The 23445-nt window shown below is 48.9% G+C and overlaps 1 protein-coding gene across 1 annotated transcript; it reads right to left on the bottom strand.

Moving 5' to 3' along the window:
• Window positions 1-1085: 1085 nt before the first annotated feature.
• PRSS33 (serine protease 33) lies at window positions 1086-18179 on the bottom strand. Its single transcript, XM_059898687.1, is given in 8 exon segments — window positions 1086-1508; window positions 1709-1878; window positions 2071-2342; window positions 17200-17365; window positions 17580-17606; window positions 17695-17724; window positions 17823-17946; window positions 18102-18179. Coding segments are annotated over 8 exon segments (1026 nt in total). The 3' UTR covers window positions 1086-1349.
• Window positions 18180-23445: the final 5266 nt, after the last annotated feature.

The raw sequence follows: 23445 nt of genomic DNA, 5'->3' as shown, positions 1-23445 counted from the left end.
GCTGCAGCCACTTTTTCCCCTGGGAGGAAAGAAGGGAGGAAGACGAGGCTCAGGCCTGCGTGGCGGCAGCTGCACTTGGTCCTGCCCAGCCAGGCTGCCCCTTCAGTGATAGCCTCCCCTGTCCCCCCTTTCCCCACTGCCCCGTCAGCTCCAAAGGGGGGCTTCGGAGTTTCCAGGTTTTGTTCCGGTTCTTGTTCTTTCTGCTGTTCTAGAAACTGAGCTCTGTCTATAGGGATGGATGATCCTTGGCCTGGGGGTGAGGAGACGGCAGAGAGGGCATAGGACACCAGGTCCCAGCACATGAGGGTGGTCAGGGAGCTGAAAGGGCCTAGGCCGGTCTCCACATGCAGGTGGGGGAAGGGGGCGGTCCTGGGCCTGGGGGCCTGGCCAAGGCTAGGACACAGCCTCAGACTCATCCAGGGCATGGATGGGGGCAGTGGCAGAAAAAACAAGGATAGCAGAAGTTATGGCCAGGCCTATCTGGGGGCTCCTGTCTCCTCTTGGCAGAGGGCATGATGTCAGGTGCCCCAAACTCCTAAGACCTTAGAATTCATGGGAAGGCCAGGCCTGGTGGCTGGCCACCTGCCTTCTGGGGCACTTTCACTGCAGTGGGGCAAAATCTATACGAGTTTTCTATTGCTGTGTAGCAGATGACTACAAACATAGCAGCTTAAGCACTAATTTATTAAAAATCACAACTCTGCGGGTGGGCTAAATTGGGTTCTCTGCTTAGGATCTCACCGGGCTGAAATCAAGGGCTTGGCCTGTCAGGGCTCTCATCTGGAGGCTGGGAGAAGAGTTGGCTTCCAAGCTGGTTCAGGTTATTGGCCAAATCCGGTTCTTTGCAGTTGTAGTGCTGAGGTGTCCCTTTCCCTGCTGGCTGTCAGCCAGGGGCTTTCTTCAGCTCCTTGCCACGTGGCCCCTCCATCTTCAAAGCTAGCAATGGACAATCATTTCCTTGGTGTTGAATCCCTCTCATATTTGAGTTTCTCTGACTTCTTCCAGAAAAGAAGGGCACACAGACCAGACCTAGCACTGACTCACTTGCCTGTCTTTGGGTGCTCTGACTGGAGCTCAGGGGGTTAAATATGAGCAGGAAGGGAAGGGAGGGAGTGTGAGACCCCCGGACACTCGGGAGGCTCCTGGAGGAGGGTTGGCAGCTTGGGTTTGGTGAGCCCCAAGGAGGAGGCAGGGGATAGACAGATGAATGGATGGGTGGATGGCCCCTTAAATTTATTAGGCCTCTAAGCCCTAAGTCAGAAGGGGCAGGGTTGGGGGATGTGTAGATCCCCACACAGACCAGGCAGCTGAGGGACCCCAGAGTCTGGCTTCAGGTCAGTGTCACTGCATCAGAGGCTGAGGCGAGCCTGAATCCAAGGGCTGTAAGTGGCCACATTGGTATAGACACCTGGACGATTGGGCAGGGCACAGCCCTTGCCCCAGCTCACCACACCCACTAGGACCCAGCGCCCAGATTTCATGCAGGTCAGGGGTCCTCCAGAGTCACCCTGCAGGAGAAAGAAGAGCTTAGGTCCCAGCCCTCCAGGGACTTTGGGTCCCAGGGCTACAGTCCCCCAGGTGGTGCCTCTGGGTTGGGGTCCAGGACACTGAGCCCTGGAGGTGGTACCTCCTGGGTCCTGGGTTCTAAGGAGGTAAGGTGCTGGCCATAGGAGAATGGACTCCAGAGTTTCTAGGCAGCTTCTCGCACCTGGCAGGCATCCTTCTGGCCCTCGACATAGCCGGTGCACAGGTTCCCTGGCAGCGCTATGTGCTCGGCACGAGGCACGTTGGTGCCCATGTGGTAGAGGAGGTCACAGGTGCGAGTATCCAGCAGTGGCACCCTTACTCCCTGCAGAGGTCGCCACTCTGGGAGTGGCATTGGAGAAGAAGGGGGACTTCTAAGAGCTGGAAGACGGTGAGGTGGAAAAACTGTGAGGATGTTTGGGTCCCTGGAGGTCACGCTGGGTCCTGGATTGGGGCAGTGAGGGGCTGGGATTCCTGGTCAGAGAGAGGTGGAGAGAGAGCGCCTGTCCCTCCCCCAATGCCCCAGTGCCCCGCCCTCTGCCTCACCTCCTGAGTGGAGGCTGCCCTAGCCAGTGACCCAGCACGGTGTGCCTGGTGGTGGGCAAGCCCCAGGCTCAGGCAGGCAGATGGGCTGGACTCATGTGCTCAAGGGCACTGGGCGGCGAAGCTGCAGCAACGCCAGGTCTCCTCCGGCCCCGTCCTCTGAGTAGTCCGGAGGCAGCAGCACCCTCCGCACGGGCACCAAGAGAACATGGGGCAAGGCGGGACCCAGGTGCAGTGCCCCGAGGCGCACGCGGTACTCAGATGGCAGCGCCCTCCTGCATGACAGCGGTGGGTCTAGTTAAAGCAGCTCCTCCTCCACCCCCAGTAGGGCCCCCGTCCCTGCCACCCTCTCACTCAGAGCCTGGGGACCACGCTTCCGCTAAGTGGCGCCCCCCCCTTCCGTGGGTCTTGCTCCACCCGCCCCTGCCCCCCTCGACGTTGAGCCCTCAGAGTAGGGGAATGCCCCTTGTCCAAGCCTGGGCTGCCTGCTCACCTCAGGAAGCGGTGTGCTGCCGTCAGCACCCACTGGGGGGCATGAGAGAGCCCACACACACATGTGCCCCGCGGTGCTGGATGCTCGCCTGCCTCGGCCGCTTCCGTCCTGGGTGTCCCGGCCCCCCACGATGAGACTTGACACGTGAGGCTGCCCGCAGGCTGTGAGAGGACAAGGGGAACTCAAGGGCGAGCAGAGGAGCGGGGAACTGGGCGGAGGATGGGGGCAGGGAGACACAGGGCTAAGGTTGGGGGGGGTTGGCACACCGGAGGAGGAAGCAGGGAAGGGACTGGATTATGGGTTTGGTGTCAGATAACAGGGTGAGGGGAGGGAGGTCAGAGATTAGTAATGAGGGTGCCCTCTGGTTGGAGCCTGCAGAGAGAGGAGGAGGATCTAGGCCCCCCAGAGGCCCTTTTGTCTTCCTTTAGACCCTGGTTGGTCCCAGACCTAGCCCTGTGGCCCAGGCTCTATGCCCTATGCCCAGGCCCCAGAGACCACCCCTGCGCCCCACCCGCTGTGAGATTTGGCCACCTTAGGTCTCGATACAAGCCCTGGAGCCCAGCCCCTCCCCCATCTTGTATTTCCACTTCCTGACAGCTGCTCCTGCGTGCCCCCCACCCCTAGACCCCGCAGCCCCTGGATTCTGTTCTCACTCTTGCAGCTGGTGTCCTCCTTGCTAACTGGGCCGGGGGGATGACCCGGGGGCTTAAAGACCCAGGAGGGGGTGGGGGCCTGGCCAGGAGGTAATTAAGGAGGTCAGGGCGGGGCTGTGGCTTCATCAGCCCAGCCTTGAACAAAGATGCTTTGAACCGTGCTTTTGAGGTGGCAGGAAAGGGACACCTGGGTTTCTCAAAGGAAACCTGGCTTGGGCCAAGGTGCACAGAACTGGGGGCGGGAGCCTGTGCCCAGCCAGGTAAGGGGGGGGCGATGTGGGGTGGGGATGAACGGGGTGGGGGTTGTTTCGGTTGGGCCACGAAGCTCCAGAGGATCCTCGGCCGCTCACCTCTGAACCGGATCCTGCCTCCTGGCTCCTTGCAGTGCTCGGTCACTGGGGCTTCTGAGCGGCATCGTTCTGTCCAGAAATCCTGGCCGGGACAGCCTCATACAGAGGGGGGTGGGGTGGGGTGCTGGTGTGTTTTTAGAAGGACATTAATCCTATCGGATCAGAGCCCACCCTTATGACTTCATTTAACCTTAATTACTTCCACAAACAGTCACATTGGGGGTTAAGGCTTCAACATATAAATTTTGGAGAGGACACAGACATTCAGTGCATACCAGTCTCCCATGGCCTGAACAGTGCCCAGCACAGAGTGGGCACTGAGTATTTGGGAGTGAAAGGGGCCAGCAGGGCATCATGCCGGGAGTGAGGGTGAAGGATATGAACGAGGGGACCTAGAGGCGAACCAGCCCCAGCCCCAGCCCCTACACTCCAAGTGAGGGAGGGCAGCCTCAGGCCTGACCCCTGCTGTCCACGTTCTAGGAGCAGGCTCAAGCCCACGCTTGAGGACTCTGGAGTCGGCTTGTGGAACACCCTCCCTCCAGCCCTGAGACCTTGGGAGAGTTTCCTCTTCTGTAAAACCCTCCTCCCAGGTGGTTGTGAAGATTAACTGGGTTAGCCCACGCAGAGCTTGGAATAGTGCCTGGCTGATGTAAATGCTATAGAAGTGCCACAAGAATAAAAGAAGCACCTTCCCCAAGGCTCCTGACCTTTCGTTACCCCCGATTCAGCTGCCATTAGAGGGCTTGGCAGGAGTGGAGCCAGGTGGGCAGTGCTCCCCTTGGTGCAGAGTTGGGGCAGCTGGAGAGGCAGGTGGGAGCAAGAGTGACCAGGGACCCTGGGAACACACAGCTATCTCTGGGGATATGGGCCAGACCTTGAGAGGGGATTTCACTGGAAGGTGGGATGGAAGGAGCTGGGTGTCTGCCTGTTGCAATTTAGGTGAGGCGGGAAGCCTGGAGGACAGACACCTGGGTGCAGGGACCAGGAAACAAGTTCCCACTGAGAAACTGGCTTATGGTGGGAGGATCTGGAACTGATTGAATATTGGACAATCAAACCTGAGAGGAGTAGGAAAGGAACCTCTTTCCAGGGGCTCACCCCAACCCAGCCCCTGTCTCAGATTGAGAAACTGAGGCACAGACCCCTGCTGGGCCCACACGCCCTTCAGTCCCACCCTTGAGTCACACTGAAGAAATGGCCCCTCGGCAAATGTCATCTACTTGCCCTCCTCACAACCATCCTTCTCAGGGCCACAGCTGAGTCATCCCCACCTTTTTCTGGTGCCGGACCTGTCCCCACTCCCAGGGGAGGGCAAATGACCCAAATGGGGGCCATCATCCCACCATGTCCTCCAGGTCACAGTGATTGATCAAGAAGTGACACATGACCCCAGACCAGCCAATCAGAATTCTTCCCTGGGATTTTTACCCTGGAGGAGGGAGAGAGGACCCCTTGGGGCTCAGGCAGGGGGCAGCCGTAGCTGCAGCCACTGGCGAGGACTCTCAGCTGGCCTGAGAGCCTGCAACCTTCCAGGCTGAGAAAGAGTGTCCTGTGGAGCTGGAGTGCCTCATTCCAGTCATCCTTGCCCTTGGTGGGCTGTCCTTTATCCTTCTAAAGCAACTCTCCTTCACTCATGCTGGTACTAGGGGATTCTTTTGCTTACAACCAAAGTCTTTAAATGCCAAGGATGAAAACAAAATAACAGTTCAACAAAGGTGGAGGGGAGGTGCGCCCTGAGCTGGCTGCCCTGCCAGTGTGTTTCAGTATGGCGGTGCCCAGCCCACCATCTTCAGCACAGGACTCATCTCTGACGAGTGCCCAGCCCTGCCCTTGGCCAGACCCCAGGGGCACCCTGTATACCTGGCAGCAGGAGGAGGTAGGAGGGGGTGGCCTTTCCAGGATCCAGGTGGTGTGCTCACTGATGTCCCAGCAGAAGCTGGGCCCTTTGGGACGGCCACAGCCAGACCCCAAACCATGCTGACCCAACAACTAGGGGTCATCCAAAGCAGCCTGAAGAGGGACAAAGGTGTGGGGTGAGCCAGGCCAGGGGGAGGGGCATGCCGTGGCACCTGGCTGGAGTCCTCTTGAGCCTCTGGGTAGGTGGCCCTGAACAGGACCCTATGGGTGGACGTGCTCCTGGGCGGGCTTGAAGGTATTTCTGTGGATGAGTCTGTCACACGGGCACTGGGCCACCAGAGGCTACTCTGCCTGCGCTGGAGGAGGGGCGATGTCCAGGCAGGCCTGCAGGGCAGTGTCGCAGTGTAGCCGGTCTGGGGCCAAGCGCTTAATAGGCATTAAATCACACTGTCCTCCAGTAACACATGGGACACCAGGGCAGTGAGCGTTCTGCTTGGGGTCAACTCAGAGGGCCTTTGGGGGAGGTGAGTGGCGGCACCCTCAGGTTTTGGCTGTTGGGGAGGGCAGATGGGGGAAGTGGAAATCTCAATGCAGGTGAGTCTTACAGGAGACCTGGGAGACCCCACCCGTCTGGTACCTGCTGGCCCCTCTGAGTCAGGCCATGCAGTGAGAGGTGGACACAGGCCCTTGTGAGCTGAGTGACTTGAGTGGTTCTGTCACCTTGCTGGGCCTCAGTTTCCTCATTGTGAGGAGGGGGAAGAGAAGCTCCAGCCTCGCAGGGCTGCCGAGGGGCATGAAGCCTGAGCGTGGTGTCCTACAGCCTGTGTGGCTGTCCGGGTGGGCAGAGGCGAGGAGGGCACCCTCCCAAGACTCCTCCACCTGCCTCTTCACAGAGACCACCTCTCAATCGACCAGAGCTTCTCATACCTTCTGCTCTCATAGCACCTCTGTATCTCATGAAAACGCAGATCTGCCCGAGCAGTTCCAAGCAGCCCGAGTCGGCCCCGCTGGCCTGGTCCCTTGGCCATGCTGAGGCTGGGTTCTGGGACCCCAGCATGGGGGACGGGGGGCGACACACTTGCTGCTGCCCCTCCACCCAGGCCACCTATGGAGCTTGGAGCCCCCACGCCCCCAGGACAAGCCTCAACCACGGGGAGTCAGGAGAGAAGGGGCCATGCCAGGTCCTCGTCCCCCACGGGCGATGCTGAGGTGTGTCCCCGTGATTTCTCAGGGGATCCCGGCCAGACAGCACCTCAGCTGCCCACAAGGGTAACCTCCTCATCTGGGCAAACGTCACTGGCTATCACCCCTCCTGCCTCATTTCCCCACTCTTCACTGGGGCTTCTTGGTATCGCCTCCTAAATAAACTAGCCGCACCCTCGTCCTGGTCCTGGGGCAGCCTTTGGGGGACCATGGTGAGACCAGGAGCGTCTGGCGTCTGTGTGGTGGGGAACACGGCATGAGCGCTGGGGGTATTTGGGGGCGTTTCCTCCACTGCACCCCACTCCAGCCTTCCTAGCCCCCAGGGACCCTGTTGCTATTTATGTCCTCCTGTAAATTATCTTTCTTTTTTAAAAATATTTATTTGGCTGCGCCGGGTCTTAGTTGCAGCACACGGGATCTTTGTTGCAGGATATCTTTAGTTGCGGCATGAGTGTTCTAGTTCCCTGACCAGGGATTGAACCCGGGTCCCTACATTGGGAGCACAGAGTCTTAACCACCGGACCACCAGGGAAATCCCTGTAAATTATCTTTCTGATTGAACTAACCTGAGAGGGTTCTGTTGTTTGCAACCAAAACCTGTATAGCACAGATGGGTGATGATGGTTTAGGAGTTAAGGAGTGGTCTTAGGGTGGATGGGACGCGGGTAACTGTGAGGGTGTCCAGGAATCCACCCAGGGCCACAGAACGTGGTGCAAGGCATCAACGTGAACATGCACACGTTTATTAGCAAAGGGGACAGAAGGGGACTGGGCCTGGTCCAGCAGGCAGTCCTGCCACTGGGGTGCCCCCAGCCCCTGGCGAATGTGCATGGCGCTGCAGTAACTACTGCACCCTCATGGGCTTAGGTGTGCACAGGCCAGCTGCAGGAGTCAGGGAGCCCAGAGCAGAGAGAGGGGCAGCAGCAACTGAGAGGGGTCTGGCCTGGGTGTGCTGCGGCCCACCAGCATCTGGATCCAGTTGAAGTAACTACTGACATTGGTGTAGATGCCGGCCCGGTTGCGCCTACCACAGCCCACTCCTCAGCTCACAATTCCAACCTGAATCCACAGCTCATTCTTTTCACAGACCAAGGGTCCACCTGGGTCACCCTGGGAAGCAGTGTGGGTGAGCAAGACCTGGGGTGGGGCAGGAGGGGCCAGTGGAGAGGCTGGTAGAGCAGGAGGGGCTGTGGAGCTGGGCAGACTGGGTGCAAATCCCATTCCTCCCCCTGGAAGCAAACAAACTTCAGTTTCTGCATCTGCAAAGGGGGGCAATAGTCTATCCACTCAATTTCACATAAGGATCAAAGGAGGTACAATTAATATAAAACGGGAAGCTTGTTTTATAGGCTGGATAAATGAGGTCTACAATGATTTTCTCATGAATAAACTCTAAGGGTGGATTGGTAGGGGTCAAGGTGGTTGCTCTCAGGCCCAAGATTGGGAGGGGTGGTACCCAGTTTCAGTATGGCCCTCATTGGGGCAGGGGTACTCACTTTGCAGGTGTCAGTGTTGCCATCCTCAGAGCCAGCACAAATCATATTATTACTGCTGTGACTGCGGTAATCAGGCTGATGGAACAGGTAGGAACACCTGGATTTGTTTATGATGGAGACTTGCACTTCCTGAAGATTGTAGGGAGGTGGCAGATCTGTCAGGGGTTGAGGGTGGGAGAGAGAAAGACAACAACCTTAGCCTCTCCTCTGCCATCTGGGGAAAGGGGGTATGAAGGGGAGTGGACTTCCTGGAGTACCCACAGTACCTGGGACATTGCCCTTGATTCCTCTGCTCTAGTCCAGCACCCAGCAATGTGGTGGGTGATGAACAATATCACAGAGGGACCCAATGGATGGACAGGCTGTCACAGCTCCTCCCTGAGACTTGGTTTCCCTCTCTGTAGCCTGCAGATGACAGTCCCTGCCTGAGCCAGTGGGGAGAGACCATGGCTGAAGCATACACAGGGGGAGGGGCTGCTGCAGTTGAGCTTGTTTATAATTAGTATAGCTGCAGGATCCAGGCTGAAGTTTTCCCAAATTTGATGAAAGATATGAATCTACACATTCAAGAAGGTGAACAAATTCCAAGTAGGATAAACACAAGGAGATCCACAATGAGATACATTTTCATCAAAATATCAAAATGCAAAGACAAAGGGAGAATCTTGTAAACAGCGAGAGAGAAGCTACACATCAAGTATAAGGGATCTTCAACAAGATGGACAGCCACATTCTTTTCAGACACCCTGGAGGCCAAAAGGCAGTGCAATGACATATGTAAAGTGCTAAGAGACTAAAACAGTCAACCAAGAATTCTATATCAGGCAAAACTATCCTTCAAAAAAAAAAATGAAGGCGAGATTAAGATATTCCCAGATAAGCAAATGCTGAGAGTGTTCATCATTAGTAGGCCTGCCCTACAAGGAATGGAAAAGAGAGCCCTTCAGGATGAAATGAAAGGGCAGTAGCCAGTAACTTAAACCCATAGGAAGAAATAGAGAACACTGGTAAAGGTAACTACACAGGTAAACATACAAGCCAGTATTATTATAGTTTTGGTTCATACCTTTTTTGCTATACAATTTAAAAGACAAATGCAATTTAAAAGACAATAATTGTAAATCTCTGTTACACAGAGATTGGTTACACAATATTTAAAGATATGGTTACACAATATATAAAGATGTAAATTGTGGCAATAACAACTTGAGAAGAATAGAGTTGTATAGGAACAGAACTTTTGTATGCTATTGAACCTAAGTTGATATTAATTCAAAATAGACTGTTATAAGTTTAAGTTATTAACTGTAATCTCCAGGGAAACTGCTGAGAAAATAACTAAAAAATATACAGAACAGGAAGTGAGAAGGAAATCAATACAGTACACTAATAAAAATCAATTAAACACAAAAAGGAGGAAATAAGGAACAAAAAAGATATAAGACATAGGTATAGATATAGATATGATATAGATATAAGATATCTATATCTTCTACATCTGACAAAATATAGAAAACAAGTTGAATAATGGTAGAAGTAAATCCTTCCCTATCAGTAATTAATTTTAATGTAACTGTATTAAACACTCCAATTAAAAGGCAGAGATAGGCAGAATGGATTAAAAACAGAGATTAACTATATCCTGTCTACAAGGCAATAATTTTATTATTTTTAAATTTTTTTATTTTTAAAAATTTATTTATTATTTTTGGCTGCATTAAAAACAGAGATCCAACTATATCCTGTCTACAAGACAATAATTTTATTATTTTTAAATTTTTTTATTTTTAAAAATTTATTTATTTATTATTTTTGGCTGCGTTGGGTCTTCATTGTTGCATGTGAACTTTCTCTAGTTGTGGCGAGCAGGGGCCACTCTGTTGCGGTGCACAGGCTTCTCATTGCGGTGGTTTCTCTTGCTGTGGAGCACAGGCTCTAGGTACGCGGTCTTCAGTAGTTGTGGCATGTGGGCTCAGCAGTTGTGGCCCATGGGCTCTAGAGTGCAGGCTCAGTAGTTGTGGCTAGCAGGCTCTAGAGCGCAGGCTCAGTAGTTATGGCGCATGGGCTTAGTTGCTCTGTGGCATGTGGGATCTTCCCAGACCAGGGCTCGAACCCGTGTCCCGTGCATTGGCGGGCAGATTCTTAACCACTGCCCCACCAGGGAGGCCCGACAACAATTTTAGATCCAAAGGTAAATATAGGTTTAAAGTGAAAGGTTGGAAAAAGAGATTCCATGAAAATAGTAACCAAAAAGAGCTGAGGTTGCTATACTAATGTCAGACAAAATGGATTTTCAGTCAAAACATGTTACAAGAGTCAATGAAGGGGGACTTCCCTGGTGGTCCAGCAGGTAAAACTCTGTGCTCCCAATGCAGGGGGCCTGGGTTTGATCCCTGGTCAGGGAACTAGATCTCACATGCATGCTGCAACTAAGAGTCTGCGTGCCACAACTAAGAAGTCTGCATGCTGCAACTAAGAAATCCCACATGCTGCAACTAAGTATCCCGCATGCCACAATGAAGATCCTGCATGCCGCAACTAAGACCCAGCTCAGCCAAAATAAATAAATAATAAATAAATAAATAAATATTTTAAAAAAGAAGGACATTACATATTGATAAAAGTGGCAAGTCCTCAAGATATAATAATTATAAATACCTACACATCTAACAACTGAGCTCCAAAATACATGAAGCAAAATTGCTGTAACTGGTGGGAGAAATAGACAGTTCTACAAGAACAGTTGGAGACTTCAATGCCCCACTTTTATTAATGGATAGAACAACCAGAGAGAAGATCAGTAAGGTAACAGAGGACTTGAACAGCATTATAAAGCAGCTAGACCTAAAAGACATATACAGAACAATCCACCCAAACAAGAGCAGAATACACCTTCCTTCCAAGTGGATGCAAAACATTCTCCAAGATAGATGACATGTCAGGCCACAAAATAAGTTGCAATAAATTAGAAAAGATTGACATCATAGAAAACAGTGGATTGAGGCTAGAAATCAGTAACAGAAGGAAAACTGAAAAATTCACAAATATGTGGAAATTAAACAACATACTCCTAACCAATGGGTCAAAGAAGAAATCACAAGGAAAATTAGAAAGTACTTTGAGATGAATGGAAATAAAAACACAACATACCAAAACTTATGGGATGCAGCAAAAGCAATTTTCACAAGGAAATTTATAGCTGGAAATGCCTATGTTAATAAAGGAGAAAAATCTCAAATCAACAATCTAACTTAAGGAACTAGAAAAAAAAGAGCAAATTAAACCCAAAGGTAGAAGAAGGAAGGAAATAATAAAGAGAGGAATGGGAAAAAAATCAAACTAGGGAACAGAAAAACAATAGCGAAAATCAACAAAACCAAAAGTTGGTTCTTTGAAAGATCAACAAAATTGACAATGAAAGTGGGGACATTATTACTGACCTTCAAGAAAAATTAAGGACTATAAGTGAATACTATGAACAATTGTATTCCAACAAATTAGATAACCTAGAGGAAATGGACAAATTCCTAGGAACACACAAAATACCAAAACAGACTCAAGAAGAAATAGAAAATCTGAACAGACACATAACAAGTAAAAAGATTTAGTCACTAGTCAGAAACCTCCCAATGAAGAAAAGCCTTGGGCCAGATGGCTTAAATGGTGACTTCTATCAAACATAAGAAGAAATTAACATCAATCCTTCTTCCAAAAAACAGAAGAGGAAGGAACACTTCCTAACTCATTCCATGAGACTGGCATTACTGTGACACCAAAGCCCAAGCAAGTTATCACACACAAAAAGAAACTACAGACCAACGTATATGCAAAAATCCTCAACAAAATACCAGCAAACTGAATCCAGCAGCATATTAAAGGAATTATACACCACGACCGAGCGAGATTTATCCAGAGTGCAAGGTGGGTTCAACATATGAAAATCAATCAATATAACATACTACAGACTACAGTAATAGAATGAAGGAAAAAAAAAAAACCCACATGGTTATCCTAATTGATGCAGGAAAATCCAACACTTTCATTATAAAAACACTCAGTAAACTAAGGATAGCGAGAACTTCCTTAACATGATAGAGATCATATGTGAAAAACCCACAGCTACAGAATTGTGAAAGACTGAAAGCTTTCCCCCTAAGACCAGGAAAAAGACAATGATGCCAGTTTTTTGCCACTTCTATCTAACACTTTACTGGAAGTTCTAGTCAGAGCAATTAGGCAAGAAAAGGAAATAAAACACATCCAAGTTGGAAAGGAAGAAGTAAAACTATGTCTATTCACAGATGACATGATCTTATATATAGAAAATAATGAAGAGTACACAAAGAAGGACTAGAATTAATAAATGAATTCAGCAAATTTGCAGGATCTAAAATCAAGACACAAAAGTCAATTATATTTCTATACACTACCAATGAACAATTTCAAAAGGATATTAGAAAAGAAGTTTCATTTTACAATAGCATCAAAAAGAATAAAATAGTTAGATTTAATTGAGGACCTGTACACAAAAAACTACAAAACACTGCCGAAAGAAATTAAAGAAGACATAAATAAATGGAAACGTATCTTCTGTTTATGGACTGGAGACTTAATATTATTTAGATGACAATACTCCCCCAAAGCAATCCACAGATTCAATGCAATCCCTATCCAAATTCCAATGGCCTTTTTAGTGGAAATTGACAAGCTCATCCTAACATTTAGAGGGACTATCAAGAAACCCCAAATAACAAAACCAATATTTGAAAAAGTAAACAAAGTTGGAGAATACACACGTCCCAATTTCAAAACATACTTGGAAGCTACAGGAATCAAACAATGGGGTCCTGGCAAACAGATAAACATACAGACAAACGGAATAGAATTGTGAGTCTAGAAAATAAACCCATTCTTCTTTGGTCAACTGATTTTTGACAAGGGTGCCAAGATAATTCAGTGGAGTAGAGAATAGAATCTCTTTAACAAATGGTGCTGGGACAACTAGATATCCAAATGCAAAAAATGAAGTTGGACCCACTACTTCCCACCATAAACAAAGATCAACTCAAAATGAATCAAAGATATACATATAACAGCTAAAACTATAAAACTCTTCAAGAAAACATGAGGGTAAATCTTCATGACCTCGAATTTGGCAATGATTTCTTAGACATGACACCAAAAGCAAAAGCGCCAGAGAAAAAATAATCTGAACTTCATCAAAATTAAAATATTCTGTGCATCAATAGATACTATCATGAAAGTGAAAAGAGATGTGGTCCACGAGTCTTGGCTCAGCCCTGCATCTGAAGTGCTCTTCCCCCATCAACACCAGGGACTGACAACATGGAACCTGGAAGGAAGGAGCTATGATGCCTCTTTCGAAGAAACTGAAGGGTTAAGTAAGAGCATTCAAAACACAACTTTCTGACGCTAAAGCCCACCTGTTCTGCAGAACTTCGGCTAGGTCTTCATTTCAACTTTCAAACCTTTAGCTCTTTGTCCTTTTCCTGGAGATTATTGCCTCTTTCCTGGCATCACTTGGCTCTCTAAGCATCATGAACCCCATTAGGCCAGCTGGTCTTACCCTTAGCTATGTATTAGAATCACCTGGGATGCTTTAAAATATCCCAATGTCTGTGCCACATCCCAGACCAATTAAATCCATGGAGTGAGATCCAGGAACCAGTTTAAAAAAAAAAAAAGAAGAAGAAAAAAGGAAAAAAAACCCCCACAGAATAGGAAAAAATATTTGTAAATCGTCTATCTAAAAAGGGTCTAGTATCCAGAATATATAAAAATGATTACAACGTCACAACAAAGAGAACTCAGTTTAAAAATGGGTTGGGGGGGTGGTCTTCCCTGGTGGCGCAGTGGTTAAGAATCTGCCTGCCAGTGCAGGAGACATGGGTTTGAGCCCTGATCCAGGAAGATCCCACATGCCGCAGAGCAACTAAGCCCGTGTGCCACAACTACTGAGCCTGCGCTCTAGAGCCCGCGAGCCACAACTACTGAGCCCATGTGCCACAGTTACTGACGCCTGCGCACCTAGAGCCCGTGCTCTGCAACAAGAGAAGCCACCACAATGAGAAGGCTGCGCACAATGAAGAGTAGCCCCAGCTCGCTGCAACCAGAGAAAAGCCTGCGTGCAGCAACGAAGACCCAACGCAGCCAAAAATAAAATAAATAAATTTATTTAAAAACAAACAAACAAATAAATAAAATTGGGTTGGGAATTCCCTGGAGGTCCAGTGGTTAGGACTCTGTGCTCTCACTGCTGAGGGCCCAGGTTCAATCCCTGGCTGGAGAACTAAGATTCCACAAGCCACGTGGTGTGACCAAAAAAAAAAAAAAAAAAAGGGTAAGGGACTTAAATAGCCATTACTCCAAGGAAGATATACAAATGGCCAACCAGCACATGAAAAGTTGCTCAACATCACTAGTCATTAGAGAAATGCAAATCAAAACCAGAGTGAAATACCGCTTCACACCCACTAGGATGGCCAAAACAAAACAAAACAAAACAAACAAACAAAAACCTGGAAAATAACACGTTTTTTATTAAGGAGAATGGAGAGAAATTATAACCCTTATTGTTGATAGGAATGTAAAATGGAGCAGCTGCTATGGAACACTGTTTGTCAGCTCCTCAAGAAGTTAAACATAGAATGACCATGTGATCCAGGATTGCACTCCTAAATACATTCACAAAATAATTGAAAAGAGGTATTCAAGCACAAATTTGTATACTAATACAAATACCCAAAAGATGGAAACAACAAAAATGTCATCAGTGGAGGAATGGATAAACAAATTGTGCATCCATACAATGGAATATTATTCAGCCATAAAAGAGAATGAAGTTTTGATACATACTATAATATGGATGAATCTTGAAAACATTATGCTAAGTGAAAGAAGCCAAACATGAAAGGTGACACAGTGTATGATTCCATTTATATGAAATGTCCAGAATAGGTAAATCCATAGAGACAAAAAGTTGGTTAGTGGTTGCTAAGGGCTGGAGGGAAGGGGTAATTGGGAGTGACTGCTTAATGGTTATGGGATTTCCTCTGGGCGTGATGAAAATGTTTTGGATCTTGATAGAGTTGATGGTTATGCACTGTGACTGTTCTAAATGCCATTGAATTATATACTTTAAAATGGTTAATGTTATATGAGTTAAACCTCAAAAAGAAAGGAGTGAAGTACTGACACACACTAAAACATGAATGAACATTGAAAATATTATGCTTAGTGAGAGCAGCTAGCACGTAGTGTATAACTGCATTCATATGAAGCGTCCAGAGTAGGTAAATCCATAGAGACAGAAAGCAGATTAGTGGCTGCTAGGGGCTATGGCCCTAGAACAACGGGGAGTTAGGAGTAATGGCTAATAAGCATGGGATTTCATTTTGAGATGATGAAAATGTTCTGTAATTAGACAGTGGTGATGCTGGAACCACTCTGTGAATATACTAAAAAAAAAAAAACCATCTGAATTGTATGCCTTTTTTTTTTTTTTTTTTTTTTTTTTTTTTTTTGGCTGCACCGCACAGGGTGTGGGATCTTAGTTCCCCAACCAGAGATCGAACCCACACCCCCTGCAGTGGAAGCCCGGAGTCTTAACCACTGGACTACCAGGGAAGTCCCTGAATTGTATAATTTAAAAGGATGAATTTTATGGTTTGTGAATTATACTTCAAAAAACCCCCCAAAACAAACAAAAAAACCAAACAATGCCTGATGCCTTTCTGACAAGTCCACCCCAAAACCTCACACACCCCCGCAGGCTGGGGGTGTGGCCTGGGCCGGTGGGGGGCCCTCCCTCTCTGGTTTCTGGCTCACAGTCTCGGGAAGGGAGGGGGAGCTGAGTGTGGGTACAGAAAGCCCTGCTCTACAGCGGGGCAGGGTGTGGAAAGGAGGTGAGGAGAGATTGCTCAGCGGGCCAAAGCCAAAGCACAGTGGCACACAGACCAAGGTGGGGGCCACTGCAGCTGGTGTGGCTGGCACAGGGCATGGTGAATAACACTCACCTTCCCCACCCGTCTGTCCCCAACCTCACTCTTTTTCTCATGGATGTCCCCCCAGCCAGTCACCCAGCAGTCATCCCGGTTCTTGAACTCAAAGGAGGAGGACAGGACACAGACGGGCTGGATGTGCTTATTGAAGGTGACGGAGGAGGACAGCTTCAGCAGGGAGATGTCGTCCTGTGAATACTTCCTGGATTTGGGTTATATAATAATACTCTTCACCCTGTAATGACGGAGGTAGGCCCGCAGGCTCCAAATGGGTGGTGTGGCAGACAGCTCGCCAAACTGGACCGACCATTCATAGGGATCTCTGTTGCTGGCAGGGGAGGAGAAAGCCGTCAGGGGTCCTCAGAGGGAGGGTGGGCCACCTGAGCACACCTGGGGCTGCTCCCTGAGCTGAGACCCCCGGGCTGCTGCGGGGCTCACCCCAGACACCATCAGCAGGTCTTCCTTCGACCAAAGAGGCCAGGGTAGAAACGGGGAGAGCCCAGACAGCCCCAAACAAAGTCCCACACCTGGGGACTTGAGGGGGTTGGTAGGAGGGTGCCTCCCCTGCCAGCTCATCTGGCCGGTCACTCAACCACCTGTCACCTCCAAGAGCCCTTCTCAAAAGGGAACAAGCAGGTGCACGGGCGCCACAGCAGGCTGGGCTCAAAACAGCTTCCAGGGCCACTGTCACCACAGGCCAGGCTCTGTGTCCAGCACTTACTTCAGCTCATTCCTCCCCCCGGGGGGGGGGGTCACCTCCGCTGGGAGGTGGGGTGAGGAAGGTGGAGGTTGGTGGTGCCATTTGGGGACAAGTGAAGCAAGAAAGAAAAGAACAAGACAAACAAATGTGCGTGGGAATGTTCTGGGAGAACATTCTGGAAGAAACTGCACAGGGTTTCCTCCCGGAGCGCCCTGGGGGACTCGCGTGGGTGCGTAACGGGCTGCAGCCGGGACTGGGCCTCAGGAGCACCCGAGGGCCGTGTCCACGTGGGGCATGCGCGCAGGTCCTGCTGCAGACCCAGGGCCCGGGGTCAGCGGGCCGCCTGCCCCCAGACTCACTTTTGGAAGCAGTGCGCGGCCGAGAGCACCCAGCGGCGGTTGAGCAGGCTTGCTCCGCAGTAGTGGGAGCCCCATAGGCGCAGGCTGCCCTGCCACGGCCAGCGCCCAAGCTCTGCGTCCTTTCCACCCACTATGCGTGTCGGGACAGTCCGTTGGCCACATGGCCCTGGGATGGACAGATGGACACCAGGCTGAGCTGCGGGAGGCAGGCCCACCCCGTCCACCCTCACCCACCGGGTGGGAGAAGGGAAGGGGCGCCCCGGGGAACCGCGCGTCCAGGGGTCTTGCCGCCCAGGAAGAAGGGGACGCTGGGGACCTGCCCCACGTGGGCCACAGGCGCCCGCCCCTCCCCCACACCCAGGGGCGGCCCCATCAGTTACATGCGAGCATAGAAGAGTTCTCGAAACCTGGGGCGGGGAGAGGAAAAGATGAGTCGCCCTTCGCGCTCCGGCTCAGGTGCCCTGCGCAGGGAAGCGCGCCCCCTGGACGCCTTACCTGGAAGCAACAGGTCCCTATCCCGCAACGCTGCGGGTAGGAGAGAAAGTGAGCTCCCCTCGGTCTCCACGCGCCCCACCCTTCCCCCATCACCCCTAGCTGCGCCGGCAGCCCCAGCCTCAGCTCACCCTGCCTCGCGATTTCGACCCGCACCAACAGTTGCGCGAGCAGCAGCGCCCCGACCTGCGCGCCCATGGCCTCTTCTTCCCGCCGCCTGGCGCCCCCTCTGCTTCCGCCAGCTCCAAGGCCCGGCTGGGGCGCCCCGTCGGGGAGAGGGAGCCACGGGAACCCTGGCCGCCCCCTTCCCTCAGCTTGACCTCTCTGGTCCAAGGGCTGTTTGGGAACCTGGGACGTCACAGTGCCCCGGCTTTGAGCTTCTACTGGGGCTCGGTCCCCCAACTACGTACCTTGTTATGGCCCAGGAGCCAGTGTACCCAGACGATCCCCTTCTTGTCTGCGACCCTGGGGGCCTGGCTGCCCCCCATGCTGCCCTCTTTTCTACCCATTCCGTCTGCTAGGAAGGACCAAGGACCTGACCCACAGCCAGGACTCCCATGAAAGCACATTAGCAAGTCCTCACTGAGTGCCCATTGGGGGTCTCGCACTGTGTCATCTACTGTTAAACGTGATGATCCTTTACAGGACCCACAGAATAAACGCTGGCCTGATTTGACCATCTAGAGGGCTCTTAGCCTCCCTGTCTGCCTGCTGCCCGGCAACAAGCCTCACCTAACTTTACGGAGTCTACAGGTAGCTTCCCTTCCTTGCAGACAATATTGCAGGGCACCAAAGTCACCAAACTGGCTCTCTCATAGATGTGAGCAGACCACTGAGTTGGGGTCCACAGGACCACCCACTGAGTCAATGATTTTTTAGGAGGATTCACAGAACTCAGAAAAGCTGGTGTACTCCTGGTTATGGTTCCTTACAGTTAATGGATACAGATAACATCAGCAAATGCCAAAGGTGCAGAGGAGAGTCTGGAAGAGACCAGGTGCAGGCTTCCAGCTGTCCTCTTCCAGGGGAGTCAGGTGGGCAGTGCTTAATTTTCCCAGCAATGACGTGTGACAACACTCGTGAAGTTTTGCCAACTAGGGAAGCTCACTGAAAGTTTGGTGTCTAGAGTTTTTACTGGGGTTTCATCACATAGGCATGGAGGGCCCATGTGGCCAACCTTATTTCTCAGACTGCAGCCCCTTCAGAGGTCCAGCTGATCCAGTGTGACCCAAGGCCCCGCCATAAATCACATCGTTATCATCAACTATCTGGAGTGGCCCGAGACCCCAGGTCTACAAAGACAGTCTTTTCCGGCAGGACATTCCAAGGGCTCAGAGGTTATTTCCTAGGAGGTGGGCAAGGGCCAGTCCTTTCTTTGGATTGTGCAGGGTTTGAACATCCTAGGCCTGTTCAGTTAACCTTTTACTGCACAGAAACCAAGGATGAAGAAATATTTGCAGAAAATCTGCGCATGCACCAGAAGGATCTATTTCAATAAACTGAACTGACTCCAAGGAAAATTGAGATAATACAGTAAGTCCCCTACATACGAATGAGTTCCGTTCCGAGAGCACGTTCATAAGTCCAACAAAGTTAGCCCAGGTACCCACCTAAGACAATCGGCTATATAGTACTGTACTGTAATAGCTTTATAATACTTTCACACAAATAATACATAAAAAGCAAACACAAAAAATAAAGAAAACTTAAAAAAATATTTATTTATTTGGCTGCGCTGGGTCTTAGTTGCAGCACACAAGATCTTCGTTGTGGCATGCGGGGTCTTTAGTTGTGGCACTCGGGAATCTTTTAGTTGCAGCATGCAAACTCTTAGTTGCGGTGTGTGGGATCTACTTCCCTGACCAGGGATCGAACCTGGGCCCCCTGCACTGGGAGCATGGAGTCTTAGCCATTAGACCACCGGGGAAGTCCATAAAGAAAACATTTTTAATCTTACAATACAGTACCTTGAAAAGTACAGTAGTACTAGCTACATCACTGCTGCTTTTATGCTTACTTCCGGACATCCTGGGCTTGAAATAAAGTTACTGTACTACTGTACTCTACACAGTACTGTACACTAAAGTACACAAAAGCACAACCACTTGTATAGGATGCACGCACGTGACAAAGTACACCAGACACGTGAACTATCTTACGTGATTGGACATTCAAATGCACATTCAAATCTTTGAAAGTTCACAACGTTCAGTTTCGTATGTAGGGGACTTACTGTACATGGAACAGCAGACAACTTGGAAAATTCTAACTGGTGTCCTCAGAAAGCTTGAAGAGGGGTTTATCAGCATTAAATAAGAATTATACTATAGAAGACCAATCAGAGAACGAGAAAGAGTGTTTGGAAATTTAAAATATTGCTGAATTGGACTTCCCTGGTGGCCCAGTGGTTAAGAATCTGCCTGGGGACACGGGTTCGAGCCCTGGTCTGGTAAGATCTCACATGCCACGGAGCAACTAAGCCCTTGCACCACAGCTACTGACCCTGCGCTCTAGAGCTCGTGTGCCACAACTACTGAAGCCCATGCATCTAGAGCCTGTGCTCCGCAACAAGAGAAGCCACCGCAATGAGAAGCCCACTCACTGCAACGAAGAGTACCCCCGCTCGCCGCAACTAGAGAAAGCCTGCACGCAGCAACGAAGACCCAATGCAGCCAAAAATAAAATAAATAAATAAATAAAAATTACTTAAAAAAAAATGTTGCTGAAGTTGGGACTTCCCTGGTGGTCCAGTGGTAAAGAATCCGCCTTGCAATGCAGGGGACGCCGGTTTGATCCCTTCTCGGGGAACTAAGATCCCACATGCCACGGGGCAACTAAGCCTGCATGCCACAACTACTGAGCTCACGCGCCTCAACTAGAGAAACTGCGTACCACAAACTGCAGAGCCCACACGCCCTGGAGCCTGCGCCCCACAACTACAGAAGAGAAAAACCGCACGCCACAACTAGAGAGTAGCCCGTGCACTGCAACAAGGAGGCCGCATGCCTGAACAAAGATCCCGAGTGCCGCAACTAAGAACCCATGTGGCCAAAAATAAATAAATAATAAATACATCTTTAAAAAATAAATAAATGAATAAAAATAAAATATTGCTGAAGTAAAACATTTTAGCCAAAAGGCTGAATAATAAAATGGACATGACTAAAAAATGAATCAGCAAACTTGAAGATAAAGTAGTGAAACATGGTCAGAACTTAGAGCAAATGTTTAAAAGGGGCAGATTACATGAGAGAAAAATGTAGAGATGTGGAAGGATATTCAAGATCAGTTCTTGTATATACATTTTTCATTAAAAAAATGTTTTAAGTGAAATAAAGTAAGGGGTTGAGAAAAGGAGACCAGGCCCAGGCTCTAGAATCCCTATTAGCAGACCATTAGAAAGGCAGGTCTGTACATGATATTGGTTCCATATCGGCCAGGTTATCTGTCTACAGCACTCTGAGTTCTCCTAGATTATTTAAGTCTGAAGAGGAAGAAGTATCTCCTCCACTTTGTATATTCTTAACATAATGTGAGTAGAAACATGGAATGTAATGAACACACTTGGAAAAAGAGGATTATGAAAGCTCGTCCATTGCTAAGCCAAATGCTTTGCTAGGTGTCCTAGTCCACTGGGATGCTATGAAAAAATACCATAAAGTGGGCAGCTTATAAATAACAGACCTTTATTTCTCACAGTTCCTGGGCTGGAAGTCTGAGATCCAAGTGCTGGCTGATTCCATGTCTGAGGGCCTGCTTCCTGGTTCATAGCTTTTGCCTTCTCTCTGTGTCCTCACATGGCAGAAGGGGTGAGGGAGCTCTCTGGGTTCTCTTTTATAAGGGTACTAATCTAAACAACAAGGATTTACTGTATAGCACAGGGACCTATATTCAATATCTTGTAATAAACTATAACGGAAAAGAATTGAAAAAAATATACATATATATGTATAACCGAATCACTTTGCTGTACACTGGAAACTAACACAATATTGTAAATCAACTATACTTCAATAAAAAGTAAATAAATAGGACTTCCCTGGTGGCGCAGTGGTTAAGAATCCGCCTGCCAATTCAGGGGACACGGGTTTGAGCCCTGGTCCAGGAAGATCCCACATGCTGCGGAGCAACTAAGCCCCTGCACCACAAGTACTGAGCCTGCGCTCTAGAGCCTGCGAGCCACAACCACTGAGCCTGCATGCCACAACTACTGAAGCCCGTGCACCTAGAGCCCGTGCTCCGCAACAAGAGAAGCCACCACAGTAAGAAGCCTGCGCACCGCAACAAAGAGTAGCCCCCACTCGCTGAAACTAAAGAAAGCCTGCACACAGCAACAAGGACACAACGCAGCCAAAAATAAATAAATAAATAATAAATAAATAAATAAATAAATAGGGACTTCCCTGGTGGTCTAGTGGTTAGGGTTCCGGGCTTTCATTGCTGTGGCCCAGGTTCAATCCCTGGTTGGGGAACTGAGGTCCTGCAAGCCGCGCAGCGTGGCCAAAAAAAGAAAAATTTATATATATCTACACGAATCCCATTTATGAGGGCTCTGCTCTCATCACCTAAGTACCTCCCAAAGTCTCCACCTCTGAACACCATGACCCTGGGGGTTAGGATTTCAACATACGAACTTGGGGGAGACAAACATTCAGATCACAGCACCAGGACTATGCATATTTTACCTCCTCAGTATCACACTTAGCAGGTGACCAGGTACCTGTGAGCACAAAAAGGGTTATTGAATGGTTGTGAGTTCTAAGGAACACTTGATGATGATGATAGGACCATCAGGATGTCTTTATTTTTATTTATTTTAATTTTAATTTTATTTTTAAACATTTTATTGAAATATACTTGATTTACAATGTTGTGCTAGTTTCAGGTGTGCAGCAAAGTGATTCCGTTTTTTGTCTGTTTTTTTGCTATGCTGCACAGCATGTGGGATCTTAGTTCCCTGACCAGGGATCAAACCTGTGCCCTCTGCAGTGGAAGCACGGAGTCTTAACCACTGGACCACCAGGGAAGTCCCAGTTTTATACACGCACATACACACACACACACACGTGTATATATATATTCTTTTTCAGATTCTTTTCCATTATAAGTTGTTACAAGATATTAAGTATAGTTCCCTGTGCTATACAGTAGGTCCTCATTGGTTGTCTATTTTATATACAGTAGTGTGTGTATTTTAATCCCAAAGTCCTAATTTTTCCCTCCCCCCCTTCCCTCTTTGGTAACCATAAGTTTGTTTTCTATGTCTGTGAGTCTATTTCTGTTTTATAAATAAGTTCATTTGTATCATTTTTTTAGATTCCACATATAAGTGATATCATATGGTATTTATCTTTCTCCTTCTGACTTAGTTCACTTAGTATGATAATCTCCAGGTCCATCCATGTTGCTGCAAATGGCATTACTTCATTCTTTTTTATGGCTGAATAATAGGGATGTCTTTAAATCAGATTTACTATGAAATACACTGGCTCTTACATAATTCTGATAATCTAGGAGTTCTCAAACATAATTTCTGGGACCAAAAAACCCAATCTCAAGCAGGCAGGATGTGCCTTTATCCCCATAAGGTGTCAGTAAATCATATGAAACTTATGTTTCTTTTGCAATAACAAAAATCCATAATACTGTTAGTGGAGGTACTTTACTATTTTACAAGGATTCCAGCAAGTCTGTTCCAATAAGGGCCAAGCATAAATAGGTTGAGAAATTTAACTTCTTGTAATTTCTTTATAA

This window comes from Balaenoptera ricei, chromosome 15 (genome assembly GCF_028023285.1).
Source record: "Balaenoptera ricei isolate mBalRic1 chromosome 15, mBalRic1.hap2, whole genome shotgun sequence".
In the NCBI taxonomy this organism is placed as follows: Eukaryota; Metazoa; Chordata; class Mammalia; order Artiodactyla; family Balaenopteridae; genus Balaenoptera; species Balaenoptera ricei.
Note: the sequence above shows the minus strand (reverse complement) of the source record. Positions and strands in the feature narration are given on the sequence as shown.